The sequence below is a fragment of the Mus musculus genome, chromosome 8 (genome assembly GCF_000001635.26).
Source record: "Mus musculus strain C57BL/6J chromosome 8, GRCm38.p6 C57BL/6J".
NCBI lineage: Eukaryota > Metazoa > Chordata > Mammalia > Rodentia > Muridae > Mus > Mus musculus.
Window position 1 is genome coordinate 113,771,849 of NC_000074.6, and position 18,718 is coordinate 113,790,566.

At 41.8% G+C, this 18,718-nt stretch overlaps 1 protein-coding gene across 12 annotated transcripts in view; it reads right to left on the reverse strand.

Moving 5' to 3' along the window:
• Adamts18 (a disintegrin-like and metallopeptidase (reprolysin type) with thrombospondin type 1 motif, 18) overlaps positions 1-18,718 on the reverse strand; it is a 152,221-nt gene that overhangs the window by 74,726 nt on the left and 58,777 nt on the right. For 7 of the 12 annotated variants that reach the window (XR_878788.2, XR_001778416.1, XM_006530797.2 and 4 more), the window contains 4 exons: positions 5,832-6,114; positions 3,408-3,601; positions 3,086-3,169; positions 1,217-1,376 (listed from right to left, as the gene is read on the reverse strand). Coding sequence is in view for 7 of the 12 variants with exons in the window: in XM_006530797.2 (XP_006530860.1) it covers positions 1,217-1,376; positions 3,086-3,169; positions 3,408-3,601; positions 5,832-6,114 (721 nt within the window). In the remaining 5 variants the exon portion in view is untranslated. Of the gene's footprint in view, positions 1-1,216; positions 1,445-3,085; positions 3,170-3,407; positions 3,602-5,827; positions 6,115-18,718 lie in introns of all 12 variants that reach the window. The other 5 variants (XR_001778415.2, XM_030243369.1, XM_006530800.2 and 2 more) reach the window with 3 other exon arrangements.

The following is an 18,718-nucleotide window of genomic DNA, read 5'->3' on the forward strand; positions in this document are numbered from 1 at the left end:
AGCTGGCTGTTTTTGATTTTGCTCCCAGTCCTACCTACTTAGGGCCTGGATATGTAAAAGTCCTGTGTTTCCTAATATATGGTATTTCCAATATATGTTTAGAAAACACCATATATTGTACTATACATGCAATATGTGTGTCTAAATTTCAAATTAGAATCTGAGATTCAGGCAGTTGAATCAGTTTGCTTTGGGCAGCATAGTCCTAGGCCTGGATGTTCACAATGTGTATGTGAATGTCTAAGCCCAAGTGACATGCTCCTTAAAGAGAGTGACCTACGGAGCAGATCAGGGACTGATTCCTAGTGGTATGCTTGCTGTGTTCCAGCCTTTGTTTATACGTTTGTCTGCGGTTGTCTCCTCAGCGTAACTTCATTAGAGAAAGCTTCACTCATTGGTTTATGCACCGTCTGCAACTGGTTTCTAGCTAAAATATCAGATGTGAGTAGTTGCCACTTTGCAGAGCATGTTTACTGCAGAACCCTCTACAGCAAAAGTTTGCAGATCTTGACATGAATAACCCAATTTGTCCAAAAACCAAAAGCTCAATTCCTACTATGAACAATACTATGGAAATACAGCAAGCAAGTAAAAGATGCTGTTCTTATGGTGATAGGCTTGTGCCAAAAAAAAAAAAAAAATGGGGAGAATGGTGTTCTTCAAAGTCAAGGAGCTTGCTAAAGATGCCACCAATGACCAGTGACACGTTATGTGGTCATGGTGCTTATGGAATAACATAAAACATGTTTAGTCAAATGACTGTCTTCATGTCACTGATTATCAGCTGGAGCAATAAAGAAAAATACCTACTGACTGATATATGGATGCTTCATAGCACAAGGAATCCACTAAAGTAAAACCCATTCTCCACAGAACAAGGAAAGCTATTCCACAATTTAAAGACTTAAATACAGTGAAGCGTCACATAATGACTTCAGGCAACAGTGGGATATTTATACAACCATGGTCCGGTGGGAAAATAGTGTCTAGGGATGTCCCAGCCATCTCAGATTCTGTGAGTACACTCTGAGACGGCCAAACAGAAACATTACCTCGTAACACGGTTCTCAGAATGTGTGATTGGGAACGGTAAGTGACACATGAGTATTATCAGTTCCCTTTGATGAGACTCAAAAGGGCCACACATCCATCGGAAAGTTGTCATCCCGTCCTCCCAGCTAGTGAGGTGTGCTTGAGAGATCTGGGCATAGCATACCTAGTGTGTCACATGGTTCGTTCTTCCAGGAACAAATGTCAAATCCTGTGAGGAGGATGGCGTGGTCGTGTCTCTTGCCATTCTTTCCCACAAGAGCTGACTGCCACTGACAGAAGCTGTTTAGAGACTGGTCTGCATGGTGATTGATCAGCAGTCCTTCCTATGGGAAAGGTGCAGGGATTAAAGAGTGATGATTGTGCCAGAGGAGAGAAGGTTGAGCCTTTGTAGCTGTGGAGGCAAACGCAGAAGTATCATGTTTCTCGGAGAAATTATCAGTAGGAAAAAAAGCCACTGAGCTAAGCTGCACCAATTATATATATATGTTTTATATATATATATATATATGGTTTAGGTTAATATAAATTTTAAAGTAAGCTTGAATTTTCAGTATGTACTTTCTAACTATATTGTTACAATAAAAGTTGTTAATTTTTATATATTTATTCATATTGAAGTTCAATAGTTTCTTCAATAAAGTGTGACAAAGACAGCGTCCATAGTTTACTTCTCTGTGAAGTTTGGTACCAAAAAGACTACAAGCAATCAATAACACAATGCAAGTTTACCAAATGGCAAACCATTTACTAGGCTCTCGAGAGTAAGGCATTAGGACTGGAGAGACAAAGGCTCAGAGATTAAGAGTGCTAGCTGCTTTTCTGCAGGACCCATGCACAATTCTTAGCATGACACGTCAACTCACAACTGTCTATGACTCCAATCCTGGAGGGCCCAACACACTATCCTTGCCTGTGTGTGTACTAGGCACACCCATGATGCACATATACTCATGCAGGCAGAACACCCACACAATCAAATAAAAAGAGAGAAGACAAACTTTTCTAAAACAATCATTTTTTTTTCAAAATCTTTGATTAGGCTAAACCAATGAGTTGGGTCAAGTCAAATGTTTTAGACAGTAATTTTGCCAGTGAATCAGAGTGCTGCTGGCTTCAGTATCCTTGAGCAGTTTGTGAGTGGCACACCAAAGCCCAAGTATTACACACATACACACACACACACACACACACACACACACACACACACACACACTTTTTAAAATTCCAGGATAACTCCGTAAAGCGCAAACCCCTGTAACTCTCCACACCTGGGCAATTAGATCCCCTTTCTTCCTCTTCTCTCTGACTCTCTGCGGTTCACATTCTTTATTGGAGTTGGAGGTGAAGAGAACAAACCCCCGGGGGCTTTGAAAACTCATCTGCCTGATTGGTGAGATCATAGGGATCCCAACACTGTAGAGCAGGGAGTGCCATGCAATTTAGCACATCATTATAGGGTCTGTTTTTGCAATTTGCCCAATTCCTATGCCGTGCACCTCACCATAATCAATTCAAGGCAGCTTAAGGCTCCTTTGTTTATTCTTTGTCATTCCTAAATTGGTGCTTGGGAGACCATAGACTTACTACAAGAATTGTATGATGGACTACTTCTGGTAAATTCTCGAAATGTGCTTACGTATCCACGTTGGTGTTGGTTGGTATAGCTGAGCTGGAAAGCTCCATCAACTCTAAAATCTATGACTAAATTAACCTTTATCACAAGAACTAAATATGTAAGAGTACTTACATTTTGTACATTAGCAACATTATGCTTAATATTTACATACAACTATTGATATATGCATAAGTATATTATCTAGATCAACATATAAAGTACTGTTTTGTGATGATTTAGCTCAATGACTGAATTGATAAATCCCTTTTAAACTGCACTTTCCCTCATGAGATGGTTGGTATACTTTCAAAACTTAGAGTCAAATGACCATTTCATGTATTGGTTTACAGTAGGTATTCAACAAATGCATCCTGAACAGCAGAACAAATGGATGAATAAACAAAGTTTTCCACTTACAGGTTCTTCTTCCAGCAGAATTAGGCTCACAACCACAATGTTTATGTCGCTTCCAATGGTCCCATCTTTGAACAGGCTAGAAACCTGTTGGGACAATTAAAACCACATACAAGTTTCTAAAGACATAATTGTACATGGAAAGAATCCATCAAATCCATATTGATATGGGTGTAGGTTTCAATCTTACCAGACTCAAAAGTGATTTTTTTCACAATGCAAATTTTTCAATAAAAAAAAATATGGCTAAGCATGAGCCATTTCATCCATACCAGGAAATCTTTGTCTTAGGGGTATCAAGAGGGTTCCTGACAATGCCCCTTACCATGTTCATGACTGTGAGAATGTACGTGGTGACGTCATCCTTGCCGTGCTTCTCCACCATCTTGGCATCTGCCACAACAAGGGTCTCCACATTGAGACCATTTTGTGACTTTCCAGCTGACCGTCTGGGCCGCCCTGTGCCTCCATATTCGTCAAAGCGTAGATAGGCGTCCTCTGCAGGAGGCTTGGGGGCATCTGTGAGAGACAGAAGAGCATTTGGAAGGAAGACCAACAGACAAAATCTGGGTGACATAGGCTGAGAGAGATGGGAAAATGGGGAGGTGACACTGGGTGTCGCTGTTGTCACCTGCCCTGGGGCTTTGCACCTGAGATTTACTCCACAGATGCTTAGCTGCATGGATGGGTGGGCTGATGGACAGGTGGACAGATTGGTAGATTCAGAAATGTTAAAAATGCTCAGAGGTAAGTAAAAGAAAACAAACTACAAATTTAGCTGGCAGACAAGGCAGCAAAGGAAGGAGGAAAAAACCTCATTTTTAATCCCTTAATGGAATATATTGACTCTGTAATACCAACAACCAAAGGAAACGGCTGGCAGAATGTATAACCAACTGTGCCAGCTCCTGTTTGTGGAAGGAGCCCTCATCTGACTGTGTTGAACAGTGTGGGACCTGGTTGTCATCTGTGGCTACCAAGTTAGTGGAATATGGTTGGTGAAAAAAGGATCCAAATATACATACATTTTATATATATATATATACATACACACATACATATATATGTATATGTATGTGTGTGAGGATCTGAATTCTCATATATATGTATGTATGTATGTGTGTGTGTGTGTATATATATATATATACACACACACACATATATATGTATATGTGTGTATATGTGTGTATGTGTATGTATATGTATATATTTTAACTTGGTCTCTGAAAAAGATCAAATATCTCTGAAGCAATGAAGTATCTAAAATCTACCTTTCCAGCATTGAATCTTATGACATTTACATACAAATGAAGTACTTCCACTGGAAATTTTGTTATTGGAATTGATACTGAGTTAGAAGAGTAAATTAATTACCTTTCCAGAATATAACAGGAAAGAGAAAAAAAAAAACAATTCAACGGTAGTAGTTTGTTACATAGTTTATAATTGAAGATGATAATGTTTTACAACTTAGAGCTAGATAAAATGTTACTATAAATAATTTGTTTTAAAATTTTTGTTATTTTGTTAACAGATGTTATGAGTGGTGTGTGTGGTGTGGAAGCCAGAAGTGACAATGGGTGTATCTGTGTATCTTCCTCCATCAATCTCAGTCTTATACATGGAAGCAGGGTTTCTCAGTTGAACCCAGGGCTTGCCAATTCAGTTCTTCTAGTTGCAATTTTCCCAATAGATCCCGTTTCCACCTTCTTCATATGCAGAGATTACATGGTATTTGAGGGGAGGGGAATCTGACATTTACATGGCTGCTGGGTCTGAATCCTGGCTCTCATACCTGTTTAGCAAGAACCTCATTATCCTGAGCCATCTCCTTAGCTCTTGCTTTTGATTTTTTTTTTAATGGCAGAATCTCATTTTTAATGGCAGCCTGGGCTTGAATCTCCTACACAGTCAAAATGGCTTCAAATTCTTGATTCTCTTGCCTTCTGCTCCAGAGTCTTTGGATCACAAGTATACAGCACAAAGTTTGCTTTAAACTGGTTTTGAACATAGTTGGAAAATGCAAACTTACACTTGGTTCTTATCTATTGGACTTTGCTAGTCTAGAAAAGAGCAAAAGAGACTGGAAATATGGCTTGGCTGGTTCAGAGCTTTACTGAGCATATGTAAGGGCCTGGGCTTGATCCACAAGCAAGGTTTGTTTGTTTTGTTTTGTTTTTTTGTTTTGTTTTGTTGTTCAAACAGGAGCTCGTTATACAGGTTAGGCTGGCCTTGACCCCGTAATTCTCCTATTTCACCCTTCCAGGCACTGATATTATAGGTATCCACCACTGACTTATAGGACATGCCTAGGAGTCCCTCCGCTCATTTCCAGCCCCCTGTCAAGAGCCAATATTCCGGAGAGGTCACCTGAGAAGTCTCTTCCTTGGGTCTCTAGAAGGAACACTCAGCCATGAGTTTAATCTCTAATTTTCTTTTTTCACTATAGAGAGCTGGGTACCCTCCCTAAGATCACAAAAACTAAAATAAGATTAATATCTTTGCTTAAAACTGGGAGATGCTTAAAAAGGAAAAAAAAAAAAAAAAAAAAAAAGACCTGTACATCTTTCCTAGTTGAAGCTAGGAGAGCCACTTCTTCAACACAGGGTCCACCAATCCTTTTGCTAGGCGGCATCCGGAACAAACTGCGCAGCCTCACTGACCTGCCATGTCAGCAAACCCAGCTGCCCCCCAAGACTCCCCATTGAGGCCCTCTTCAGAATAGGACAAGGAAAGTCTCCTTACATACATTTCTTGCGTCGTCCACAAAAATGCCGCTTTTGCCACCTTCGATGGCTGTACTCTGGCTCTTGGCTCTGGGAGGCAGGGGGAGTGTGACTTGGGGAGTGACCAGGATATGTCCGCTGGGAGCCAGGGTAGTCTTGGTACCATCTGACCCTCTTCTCTGCTGTCCTTTTGTACAGGACGTGAGGATGGTGGCCTGCAGGCGAGCTATAGTTGTGTTCCTGGGCCAGCAGCTGAGGTAGCGGTGAGATGAGGAATTCATTGTCTCGGGTCCTTATCAGACCTGACTAGAAAAATCCAAACACAAAAAGCACACTCATGACTCCATGTGTTGCCTTGTCCTGGGTTTATTCTTGGCATCTTTGCATTGGTTGCTTCCTGTGAGGAGGCACTGTGTACAATAATTGCTATCTGTTTGCCTTTTAAAAATTGTGTGTGTGTGTGTGTGTGCGCGCGTGCGCGCGCGCGTGTGTGAATACATATGTGCACATTCATGTATGTGGAGGTCAGAGGACAATTTATAATAGATAGTTCTCTCCTCCTGCCATAGTGCCCTGGGACTGAACTCACATCATCAGTCATGATGGCAAGCACATGTACCATGCTAAGGTGTCTTATTGGTCCTGCCATGTCATGTTTTCTCTGCAATATTAAATGCTACTGTTATAATTCAAGTTTTACACAGCAGATAACAAAGACTAAGTGGGTTGGCACTCTATCTCCTAAATCTATGTTAATCATGGGGAACCCATCAACTGTATTTTTTCAAATATATTTTATGGTAGTAGAGGGTTCAAATCCAGGGCCTTATACATGCTGATTATGCCATGTATTCTTAGGCTACCTGGCTAGGCTGTCAATATTTTGTGTTTTTATTGATTTATTTGTGTATTTATATGTGGTATATGTAAATGTGGTTGTGTACTTGTGCACATGTGTGTGTGTGCTTATGCACGTGTGTATGCTTGTGCATATGTGTGTACTTGTGCATGTGTGTGTATATGTGTGCATGTGTGTGCGCTTGTACACATGTGTATGCTTGTGCACGTGTGTACATGTGTGCATGAGTGTGTGCTTGTGCATGTGTGTGTATATGTATATATGTGTGTGTGCTTGTGCATATATATGTGCTTATGTGTGTGTGTGCTTGTACATGTGTGTTGTGTGCTTATGCATGTGTGTATGCTTGTGCATATGTGTGTACTTGTGCTTGTGTGTATATGTGTGCATGTGTGTATGCTTGTACGTGTTTATGCTTATTTGTGTGTGTACTTGTGCACATGTGTGTGCTGTGCATGTGTGTTGTTTGTGCATGTGTATGTGTGTGTGCCTGTGTGTGTGCTCCATGCATGCATGTGCAGGCTAGTGAAGGAAAACGTTGGGTACTGTCCTCTGAGACCTGGAGTGAGACTTGTAGCCAGTAAGCCCCCCAAATCTTCCTATCTTCATACCCACAGCAGTAGAATACAAGTACATAAAGCTACACCCAGGTTATTATATGAGTGTTGGGATTTGAACTCAGGTCCTGATGTTTCTTGAGCAAGCACTCTTACCCACTGAGCCATCTCTCCAGCCCTTAGAGCAGTGAGTGGTTCTCAATTGTCTGAACACTGTAACCCTTTAATACACAGTTCATGCGCCGGTGGCCCCAATCATCAGTTATTTTTCACTGCTGCTTTAAATTGCAATTTTGCTACTGTTATGGATCACAATTTAAGTATCTGTCTTAGGCAACCCCAAATGGCTTGCTACCCACGAGGAACCGCTGCCATAGACTGATGATGTTAGTAAGGGTTTTTGAAGGAGCGAGCTAAGGGATGCCCTGCTTGAATGCCTTTGACTGGTAGACACTAATGAGACCTGGATGGAGTAGTGAATATAAAAACAGCTCCTGGCTTATGTAGTAAGAACGAGTCCTCCTCTATTGATTTCCTAAGTGCTAAGATGGAGGGTAGACTTACAAGGATGGCTGCAAGAGGAACCTCCAATCGCCTCTAAGTGAGGGCTATGCTATGTCAATAATGCGTCACTCAGAACGCCATCTGCTGGGGAAACATCCACTTAAGACATTCCAAGGATGGCTCCCCACAAGCATGCCTGCTGGGGTTCAAGCACTGACTAAGGCATGCAGATGTGCTGGCCCTAGCACCAGTGGGAATCTCAGACATGGGGATATTACACCACTGCTGCTGCTTTTTGCTTTATCCAGCTTATGAATCTGTGCATGAGACTGCCTTACCTTCACATGCAAAGAGGGGGACTTGGACCTGCCTTGACCACCTTGCAAGACAAGACAAAAAAGGTATGGCTGGAGTCCTTTGTACTACTGAGGCTGTAGAACTTGTATAATGATGGCTCAAAGAACTAACGCATGCTCATTCAAGCCAGCTCACAGCTGCTAATGTATGCCATGTGCCATATAACAGCGAACAGGACACACCACGCAACAGTGCAAGAGAATTGCAAAGCATGGGGTTGGCTGGCTGGGTAAGTGGGGGGTGTTGGAGCAAGGGCAGCTTGCACAGGAATACAAAGTCAGCACCTCTGCTAGACTTTAGGATGCAGTCGGGTAGAGTGGATGACTGACGTTGGAGTTTAGCTGTTTGTCAGAGTTCATCTTTGCGGTCCTAAAAGAAGCCCCAGAATACATGCTTTGGTCCTGATTTTTCTGCCCTTTCAAAAGTTTGCTGACTTCTAAGAGGTTACATTACAGATATTGATATACCCAGGGCCTGGGGACAAAACCAGATGGCTCCCTTTGCCAGGCACACAACTGGATGCCTAAGTCCTCATCCTTTCTAGGTACTGGCATTTACACATAGTCCATAGAAAAGAGAATACATTCATGTCCTCATGGAGATTACAAGAGAAGAGAATGAATAGTATTACAAAGTCGTAATTGGGCTGGGGAGATAGTTCAGTCATTAAAGTGTTTGCTATGCAAGTCTTACCAGAGTCTGAGCCCCAGAATACCAATTAAGACATCAGCAGGCATGGCCACAAACTCTCACCATCTCAGCAGAGACAGGAGGATCCCTAGGGCCCATTGGCCGGCCTGCCTAGTGAGTTCCAGACCAATGACATAACCTGCCTCAAGAAACGGGATGATGGCTTCTGAGAAAGGACAGCTGAGATTGTCCTCTGGCCCCACATACATGTACATATACACGTACCCCCTCACACATGAACACACAAATACATAAAAACTAAGATAAGCCAAATCCCACCATTCCAGAAACACCTTCTATCATATCCCTCGGACAAATCTCCTAGTTGGATATGCATTTGCTCTGTTCTCGCCTCCTACGTTTAGCTCAGGCAACGCTACTAGAAACTTCCATCTTTTGCCTTGACACCTTCTACCTAGTCCCTGACACCACCTGGAATTCTCATGAAGGATAAATCAACATGGATAGTGCTCTCTACCATCCAAAGGTTTGAACTTTCTCACAACTGGCTGTTTCATAAGTTAGTTTCGGCTTTTGAAATTTTCCAGTAACTTCTTTGGTAACCACCAGTAGGTGTCTCCGACCCATGAACATTATGCCAGAGCTTCATTGGACTTTTTCCTTCGGCCATCCAGGTGGTTAGTGGAATGTGGCAAATGTTAGGCGCTGGTGCCTCAGCTGCTCTGTCATATCTTCAGAGAAGCTCTGACACCCTGTCAGAGAAGGGGACTACCTGTTCCCTTCCCAAAGGATCACAAACCACACAGTCCGTTGTCCTCCCATCTCTCTCCAATGAAAGAAATAAAATCCAAGTCTTTCTGCTTCTAATATAACATATCTGTAATAATACAGACCCCACACGAAGCCCCAGGGTACTCCGCATGCTAACAGACAACAAATATTTGTTTCTTAGTCAACAAATGTGTGTCAGAGTGGAGACTAGACTGAGAGCAGGCCATGGGGGCTGTGGGGGGGGGGGGTGGGGGGGGTGGGGGGGGGAAGGAAACCAGGCTTGGGAAGTGAAAAGAAACCCCAGTTGCAAGAGCAGGTGGAATCCTGGGTCTCCCTTGTTTCCTGTGCAGAGTACTTGCCTTCAAGCCATGCTGGCCCCTCCTCTAAACTACATGTAGACAAAAGACACCATTTACAGCCCTCCCTAGACAGAGAGGCATTACTGAAGGAAAAAAAAAGTGCCTCAAAAGCCCTCCACCTTGCCCGACTTCCTTACTTGGTTTAACTTATATCCTTAAAGTCATGTAAGTGCCTGGACTGGAGTGACGGGTTTGGAAGTTTCTTTCTTTCTTTCTTTCTTTCTTTCTTTCTTTCTTTCTTTCTTTCTTTCTTTCTTTCTTTCTTTCTTCCTTCCTTCCTTCCTTCCTTCCTTCCTTCCTTCCTTCCTTCCTTCCTTCCTTCCTTCCTTTCTTTCTTTCTTTCTTTCTTTCTTTCTTTCTTTCTTTCTTTCTTTCTTTCTTTCTTTCTTTCTTTCTCCCTAATTCAAGAAGACTCTAGGCTGCTCAAAGGCAGAGCGGGCATTTCTATGTTGATACATCGATAAACTGGTCACTGAGAGGCAGGACAGAAAGATGTGGTCCACTAACTAGAGTGGGGGGGGGGGGCAGCTGCCGCGGCAGTGAGGAGCTCCTCTTGCTGGTTGAGCTGAGCTGCGAGGATCACACAGCAGTGTCATCATTTGCTGTGAAACAATGTTGCTTTTATGGAGCGATGTAAATATGGGGGTTAAAAAAAAAAAACAACATTCCTGATGATGAAGGCCTCTGTTCTGCCTTGGCTTCAATTTTCCAGGAGTCTCAAACACCCCTTTTACACTAAAAAAAAAAAAAAAAAAAAAAAAAAAGCACAGTGTCCCCTTAAGGGCAGTGGTTTTATCTTATCGGATTTAATCCCATCAAAGGTGCCCCTGGAGCCTTCCTTTAATCCCAATTACCAAGAAAGAGGCAGGAAAGGGAGCAGAGTCTTAGCAGGCCTTTGAGATGTAACTTAAAAGACACCCAAATTGAGTTTGTGGGTGCTGTTCAGACACTTAAGTCGGACTCGCCCTTAAAAAGCCCACACCCACAGGAGTGGGCCCTACCCCTCCCATTACTTCTCTTTATACCAATTCCCATCCTTCAATCTATGTTAAAACATTCTCCTTAACAAACGCTGGCTGTACTTTCTATTGGGTCGGGAATGTTTTTCGATGTGTAAGTCTAGATTTCAGCTTCTCTTGAGTGAACATCTCTGAAAAGAACCCTCCAGGCCTCTCTAGGAGGGAGTATAAAGCTGTCTCCTGCTGAGTGCCCACGGCAACTGATGGGCCTGCCTTGAGACAAATGCCACTGGACCTACACACTTCAGTTCAGTTTGAAGTGTCTAAAACAATTCTTCATAGATAGAGGGATTGCACCGTGCTAGATAATTAAGAAAGGAGAATATTCTTTCCCTGGGATCTGATGAAAAGCAATGTAATTTAGACAAAGACACAAACTATAGTTTAAAGACACAGGCCAAGTGCATCTAAATTGAATCATCTATGTCTTGGGAGTGTGAAGCCTTTTATACTTAACTAAATCAATGCAACGTTCTGCCTAAATATGGTGGAGAGGTTGACTGTGGTCCCCTGTGGCATCTAATTCAACAGAAAACACACACACACACACACACACACACACACAGAGGAAGCTTGTAAATATTACAAATGAAAATAAAATATTCATTAGTGTGCAAGATGCAGTGTTTCTTGGAGGGAAGACTAGTATTCTAGTGGAGAGAGAGAGAAAGAGAGAGAGAGAGAAAGAGAGAGAGCGAGAGAGAGAGAGAGAGAGTAAGAGAGAGAGCGAGAGTGAGAGCGAGAGCAAAAGAGAGAAAGAAAGAAAGAAAGAAAGAAAGAAAGAAAGAAAGAAAGAAAGAAAAGCTTTTTTGAGGACAGTGAAGTTCAGACCAGAAGACATTTCCTGATCCAGGCAGAGAAACACTGGATGGAATGCAGGAATGGACTCGCACAACTAAGGAATGAAAAAGTGGGGGCAAGCAGGAAGGTTGGGACCAAAGTGATTTGCAAAGCCAATAAGACAGACAGTCTAGGTGTCCCTGGACAGAGAGGACAGGAGAGGTTTCCAGTATAGTGAGCTGGTGACGTCATAAACTATGGAAGGCGAAGAATTTGTCAAAATGACAAAGAGATAAGCAAAACAAAATGGTATTAATCAGGAAAAAGAAAGATCAGTACCCAGCTGTCTTTTCCCTCCACTGAGAAAGGCAGAGATGGTGGCAGATGTGGCGCCCCCTACTGGACTCTGCAGAAAGGCCAGCATGCATGTGGTGTGTTCTAGTAGAGTTTTCTCTGCCTCAATTGTAAAGAGACAGACTGAACCACTAAATTTAAAAATAAAGTACATATTGACCATAGGCCAATACCATATTTTGATACCTTATTCTTTTAACTTTAGATAATTAATATTAGTCAATAAAATTTTTTGAAAACTTTAAGTACTACATTAGTCAAAATGAATATAAAACAGTACTTCAGTCCAAAAAAGAAAAGAAAAAGCAGCAAAATTTAAAAAAAAACCCACACACACAGTATATTGGTGGTTAAATTAATAAATTTGTTTTTTAAATAATACAATATATTAATAGTTCTTTTAAGAGAGGCTCAAGGTTTTAAATCAAACCTTTAGTCAATAAAATTAGCTGTCTATACGTATATATGCATACAAATGTATATTATATATTACATATATTTCACACACATAATATATATATATATATATATATATATATATGTATACACATATACATATACACATACATACATACATACATACATATTAAAGCTTCAGGGAAAATACATATGCGCTTTCTCCGAAGATTAGATTTCAATTCTCTTAGAAGCTTTAAAGATAAGAAATGGAAGACTCCTGATAAAGTTAGTGGTGACTGGGGGCTTAATTTAGTTTTGAAAGCTCAGTGTGGACAGCCTTAAAGAGGAATGCAAGTTAGGAAGCTGTAAGCTCCTTTCTCAATTCATATCCCTGGGCCTTGAGATACCCACCCTCCCCCCACACCTAAGAACACCTTAATGGACTAATGATGAGCTACAGCTGAAACAGAGCTGCAGATGAAATGATCGCGTAGACCTTAAACAAGTCTCTTGAATGACAATAATAACAGTCTCACTGGTAGTATCATTCCACTTCAGTGTTTACTGACGTGTGACTGACCGGTACAACCAGACAGCTCTCAGAAGACTCACCGGAAAATATTAGCAAAGACTACCTCTGTAGTCATCACCAAGTTTGATTTCACTTTTTAATTTCATTCGAGCCATAATAACTTTTAAAATGTAGTTTCTTCAACCAAGATGGTCTTTCCTTTAACTTGTTAAGATTTTATTGTATATGTATGAGTGTTTTGCCCTCATGTACACCGTGTGTGTGTGTGTGTCTGTGTGTCTGTGTGTGTCTGTGTGTCTGTGTGTGGTCCCTGCGGAGGGCAGAAGAGAGTATCAGTTCCCCGGGATTATGGTTGCAGATGGTTGTGAGCTACCACGTGGGTGCTGGGTATTACAGCTGGTTGTGAGCTACCATGTGGGTGCTGGGTACTGCAGCTGAGTCCTCTGCATGACTAACGGGCGCTCTTAGCCCCCAAGCCAACTCTCCAGCACCCTATATGGTCATTCCTCTTAAAGATAGATCATTTGATCCAAACCATCGTAGTAAAGAATAGATAACTGATTCTTCACTGCCCAATTTGTCTAGTCATGCTAAAGGCAATTTCCTAGGTTGGATTAAATGAAAGGCTTAGGAAAAAAGTGGTTAGTATTGAAATAAAAATCTGTGACTTGGAGGCAGGGGAGAAAGAAAAGTAAGGAGAGAAACCCAGGTCTGCAGAGCAAAGCGGCAACCGTCGCCCGAGAAGGACAGCCTCTGTGGCATGAGGATGTTTATGGACTTTTGCCCAGAGGCAAGAAGATTTACTGAAGGATTTGGGTGGAATGGCACAGACGTAAACAGTTCAGGAAGATTATCAAGAGAACGGCAGGGCTGAAAGGTGATGTGGAAGGGTCGCTGCCCCTTCGATGGGCTCGAGGCTCTAAGTGTCTGCTGCTGTTTTTATCATTTTCATCTCCTATTCAGTACCAGAACTCAGAGCTTCCCTGGGTGGAATAAGTTGATCCTTAGCCAGAGTGTGTTATGCCATGAGCTTTTTAGTATATAGTCACACAAACACACACACATACACACACTCACTACACACACACACACACACACACACACACTCTTGCTTCTGGACAAAAATCCAAAAATATCATATACATATATACATATATACATATATACATATATACATATATACATATATACATATATACATATGTACATATATACATATATACATATGTACATATGTACATGTGTACACATGTACACATGTACATGTATACATATATACACATATACACATATACATACATACATACATATATACATATATACATATATACACATATACATACATACATACATATATACATATATACATACATACATACATATATACATATATACATATATACATATATACATGTATACATATATACATGTATACATGTTTATATGTATACATGTATATATGTATATCCACTCCAGTAGTGACAAGCACAACAGGCCCCTGGGCGCTGTCCTGAGGCGAAAAATTCATGGAAACTTAGTCTCCTGGAATCGTGGCATCCTGTATAAAGAATGCTCCAATGTCCTTGCTTTAGTTGGTAAATGGATCTGTGTTCTTTCCCTTAATATTGCTTTATTACAAGTGTTCCTAAGGATTGATATTTTGACATATAGCTAAGTTAGATTTTAGGCAGTCCTTGATCCGACCTTGGACATGGATAGCTAAGTCACTGCCCTACACAGAAATTTACCATTATCTAGGAAGAAGGACGTTTGAGGAACCAGAGTAGATACTTAGAACTATAGGTAGCTGAGTTACACCCATACACAAGTATTTACAATGGCCTAGGGGGAAGGTGGACTATACAATAGACTAGAGTGGGAACTATGGCAAGGGCACGAGGCCCTTGCCCCTGGCTTCTAAGATTAAGTGGACCTTAGGTGGAGCTGTTTTTGATCCCAGTTGTTAACATTGAGTTTTACCCCAGTTGGTTCCTGCCAGTTCTTCCATGTTTATATTCCTCTGTTTTGTGTAAGAATCCAGTAGCCTCTTTGTAGCTTGCAGGTGTGTCACCCAACTTCCCTATTTTCTTCTGTATAAAAAGTTTGATGCTGGATTTGACAAATTACATTCAGATCCAGCACACTCTCTCGTGTGTCTGTCAATTACCGCCGATTCTATGCCCATCTGTCCAAACCCCTGGTTCCCACGGGTTGAGGGGGGCTGATTAAGCCCAATCCGTGGCATATATATATATATATATATACACATACATATACATACATACACACACATACACACACATATATACATTATACACATATATAGAAATACATATATATGTGTATATATATATATGTTCATATATATATATATATATATATATACAGAGAGAGAGAGAGAGACAGACAGACAGACAGACAGACAGACAGAGACAGACAGAGACAGACAGCGACAGACAGAGACAGACAGAGACAGAGACGCAATGGCTCTCTCTGAAGAAATAAAACCAAACCAAGGAGATGAGGAACTGTGGTGAGCTGATTCACCATAAACTGTTTACTGAATCCCAGGAAAGAACAAGAGGGTTCATCTGGACCACTGCTTGGGCTGAGAAGAGGACACCTGCTGATGTTATGCCCTGAGATAAGCAACATGGGTAGCTTACTCCATTTTCTACAAAGCATATTAGTTCTAGGAGATCTAAACAGAAGCTCTGTCATCCACACATGCAGAGGCGGTGGGACAGATGACCTAAGCAGGCCCTCAGGTGTCCACATGCATTCCAGAAGAGATGAGATACCCAAGATTCCAGGTTGTTGTCAATGGGAAAAATATCTCCCATATTTTTGGAGGGAGGCAGGGGAAATGTATATTTTAACAAAATATTAGTATTCCCCGTCCATTCCATTATCTCATCATCCATGGGATGGACTCACAATGCTATTTAGGTGGAGATTAAGAATTTCCAGATTTGGGCGCTGAGGGGAAGTCTTCATGAGTAAAATGCTTGCTGCCTCAGTGTGAGGGCCCAAGTTCAGATTCCTAAAACCTATATGAAGTAGGTGTGGTAGTGTGTATGGGCTATAATCCCAGTGTCCCCATAGCAAAGACTACAGAATCCCCAAGGGTCACAGGTCCCTGATATTTACTGTGGTTAACAAGGGACTCTGACCTAAACTAGGTGGAAGGTGAAGGCTGATACAGGAGTCTATCCACACATGCATGTGCGCGCACGTGTGTGTGTGTGTGTGTGTGTGTATGTGTGTGTGTGCGGGCACGCACATACAGAATTTCCAGGTTGGTATACTGTTGGGTGATCTCTTGCTAATGTGAGTTCATTGAGATTAACTTATAAGATCATGGATGATACACTGGCAGCTATAGCACCAGAAAAACCCAACGCTCATGAGACTTGACACTTGCTGTAAATGGTGGCATCCCAAGACCATGTCCATCCAGGGAAGAAGAAGTAACTAGAATCTCTGGTGAGATTTTCAGGACGCTCTCTCCACCTTCATACTAAGAGGATCTGGCAACAACTTCCTCGCCAGCCCCCTTGTCGGCCATTCTGGTCCACGCCATGACTTGACTGTGGGCCAAGTTACTCCATAGTTTACCATGCCAGCTCTACTACATAATCATCAAGATAGAGATAATATATCAAACATGGGTATAGAGACAGTAAAGTTCCTTCCAGAAGCTACTAGGTGCTTCAATTAAGTATACATTGTCAATACCGTCAATAACACTGTCAATAGTTCCTAAGTGTTCTTAGCAATGCAAAGATAGTGAGAGGCAGAATTGTCTTAGATTCTCCAATGTTCAAAGGCTTCTTAATCCTTTCCCTTATCTCCTAGATCTTCTCAAATCTCTAAGAACTCAAGTCCCTGGTCTGTAAAATGGGAATAACAATAGCCCTCCCCTTAGAGAATTACATGCATTAAGACTTGTGACCTGTTAGCGATGGCAGGGGGCTGGTACTACATAGCAAGTATTCCTATAATTACTATATTTGATAGCTTGGGGACAGAGCAAAGAATTCAAGCCAGACCTTTTCTATTCTTTTCTTATGGTGGTTCTGTGTGATTTCCCTGCTCTGTGCAGCTCAGTCTGGCCTCAAATTTAGAGTGTTCCTCCTGCCTCTGCCTCTGCCTCTCACCCGTGTACTCTATCCCACTGATCGCTAGCATTACAGGACTGATATAGTACACCTGCTAGCCAGGCCTCTTCCTAACTATGTCACGCTTAGGATTTTCCTCTTCAATTAGACCTGGAATTGTGGAGACTGGTATAAACATCCTTTCTGTTTATTGGGAGAGATAACGGAGGGATGAGGCAAGACTTCAAGACCTGAGTAGAAAAGGATCAATGAAAATCTTCCAGATATAACTGAAGATTCTAAAAGATGGAGAAGTCACGACTATTTCCACTTTGGAGAGTTTCTTACGTGAGAGAGGAGGTTTTAGGGTTCATAGACTGGTTGGTTGGTTTGAGTTGGAATAGGACAGTGGTGGGTTGGAAAGACGTAGTTTTGGTTCCTCATCTTGTATAGCCAGTATGGACATTAACTTCATATTCACAGTATTCTGGAGATCAGATGTTTAGATGTTTAGACTAACTTGTTTAGACTCATCAGAACACTGTGGGCTTTCTGGAGCAGGAGACAGTGGATCGTGACTATAGACTAGAACCCCTGAGTCACACACTGGCCATCTGTTCAGATGAAGCAGGCTAAAGCTTGCCCCTTCCACAGAATACCTGGTAAGCTGAGCCATCTCATACCTGCTCATGGACCACTCTGCCTGTTATTTGCTCAGGTGCAACCCTAGATAAAACTGACCTCTCTGTGTAACCCTTGACCTTCGCAGGGTAGGTCACATTGCCATATGTCATGTTGCCATACTCACAGTGACAAGGAAAACAAGGAAAAAGTCACTAAGCCTTCTGTATGTATTTCTTCTGAAGGTTTCCCTTTCTTTTCTCCTCTCAACTGCATCACAGAATGCTCTATCCTTCTGCTGTACTTCATTCCAGCTCAAATCAGTGCCAAATCACAATGAACCAACATGACTTTGATCTCATAGAAAACTCATGTCCTGACACAAAGGTGAACAAGTTCTGGCCCTTTCCTCAAAGTTGTAGGACCATAGCTATCTGACTGGTAAAGGTTCAGTCATTGTAAAAGCTCATAATGCGTGCTTGTCAGCGCATTGTTGCAGCTAATTATGGTATTTCTAATGGAATAAACAGTTCACGTCTACAACAGATCAAATCCCATGACACCAGATTATCTGCTATATCCAGAAGCCGAGTGATTGCACAGCGTTTTGTCACTCCTTTTCTTTCTTTGAGACAGGGTTTCTTTGTGTAGCCCTAGATGTCCTGGAACTCACTCTGTAGAACCAGGCTGGCCTTGAACTCAAATATACACCTGCCTCTGCCTTCCAGGTGCTGAGATTAAAGGCGTGCGCCACCACTACCTGGCCTTAAACATGTATCCTATGAGAATTCTGGAGGATGTGACTCTGAGGAAGAGACAGCCTTTGAAGTGTCAGACTTTTTAAAAAGTAAACTACATCTGGACTGCACATCCAGAGTCCTAACTACTGGGTATTCTTGTCACTTCAAACAAATCAGGAAGACTTAAAGACAAGTAAGTATGGATCTGTGTCAGAATGAAGAGATGCTAAAACCTGAAGGTTACTCTTCTCTCTCTTCTCCTTGATGTTTTCACATCAAGAGGCATGAAGGAAGAACAGCAGGTACT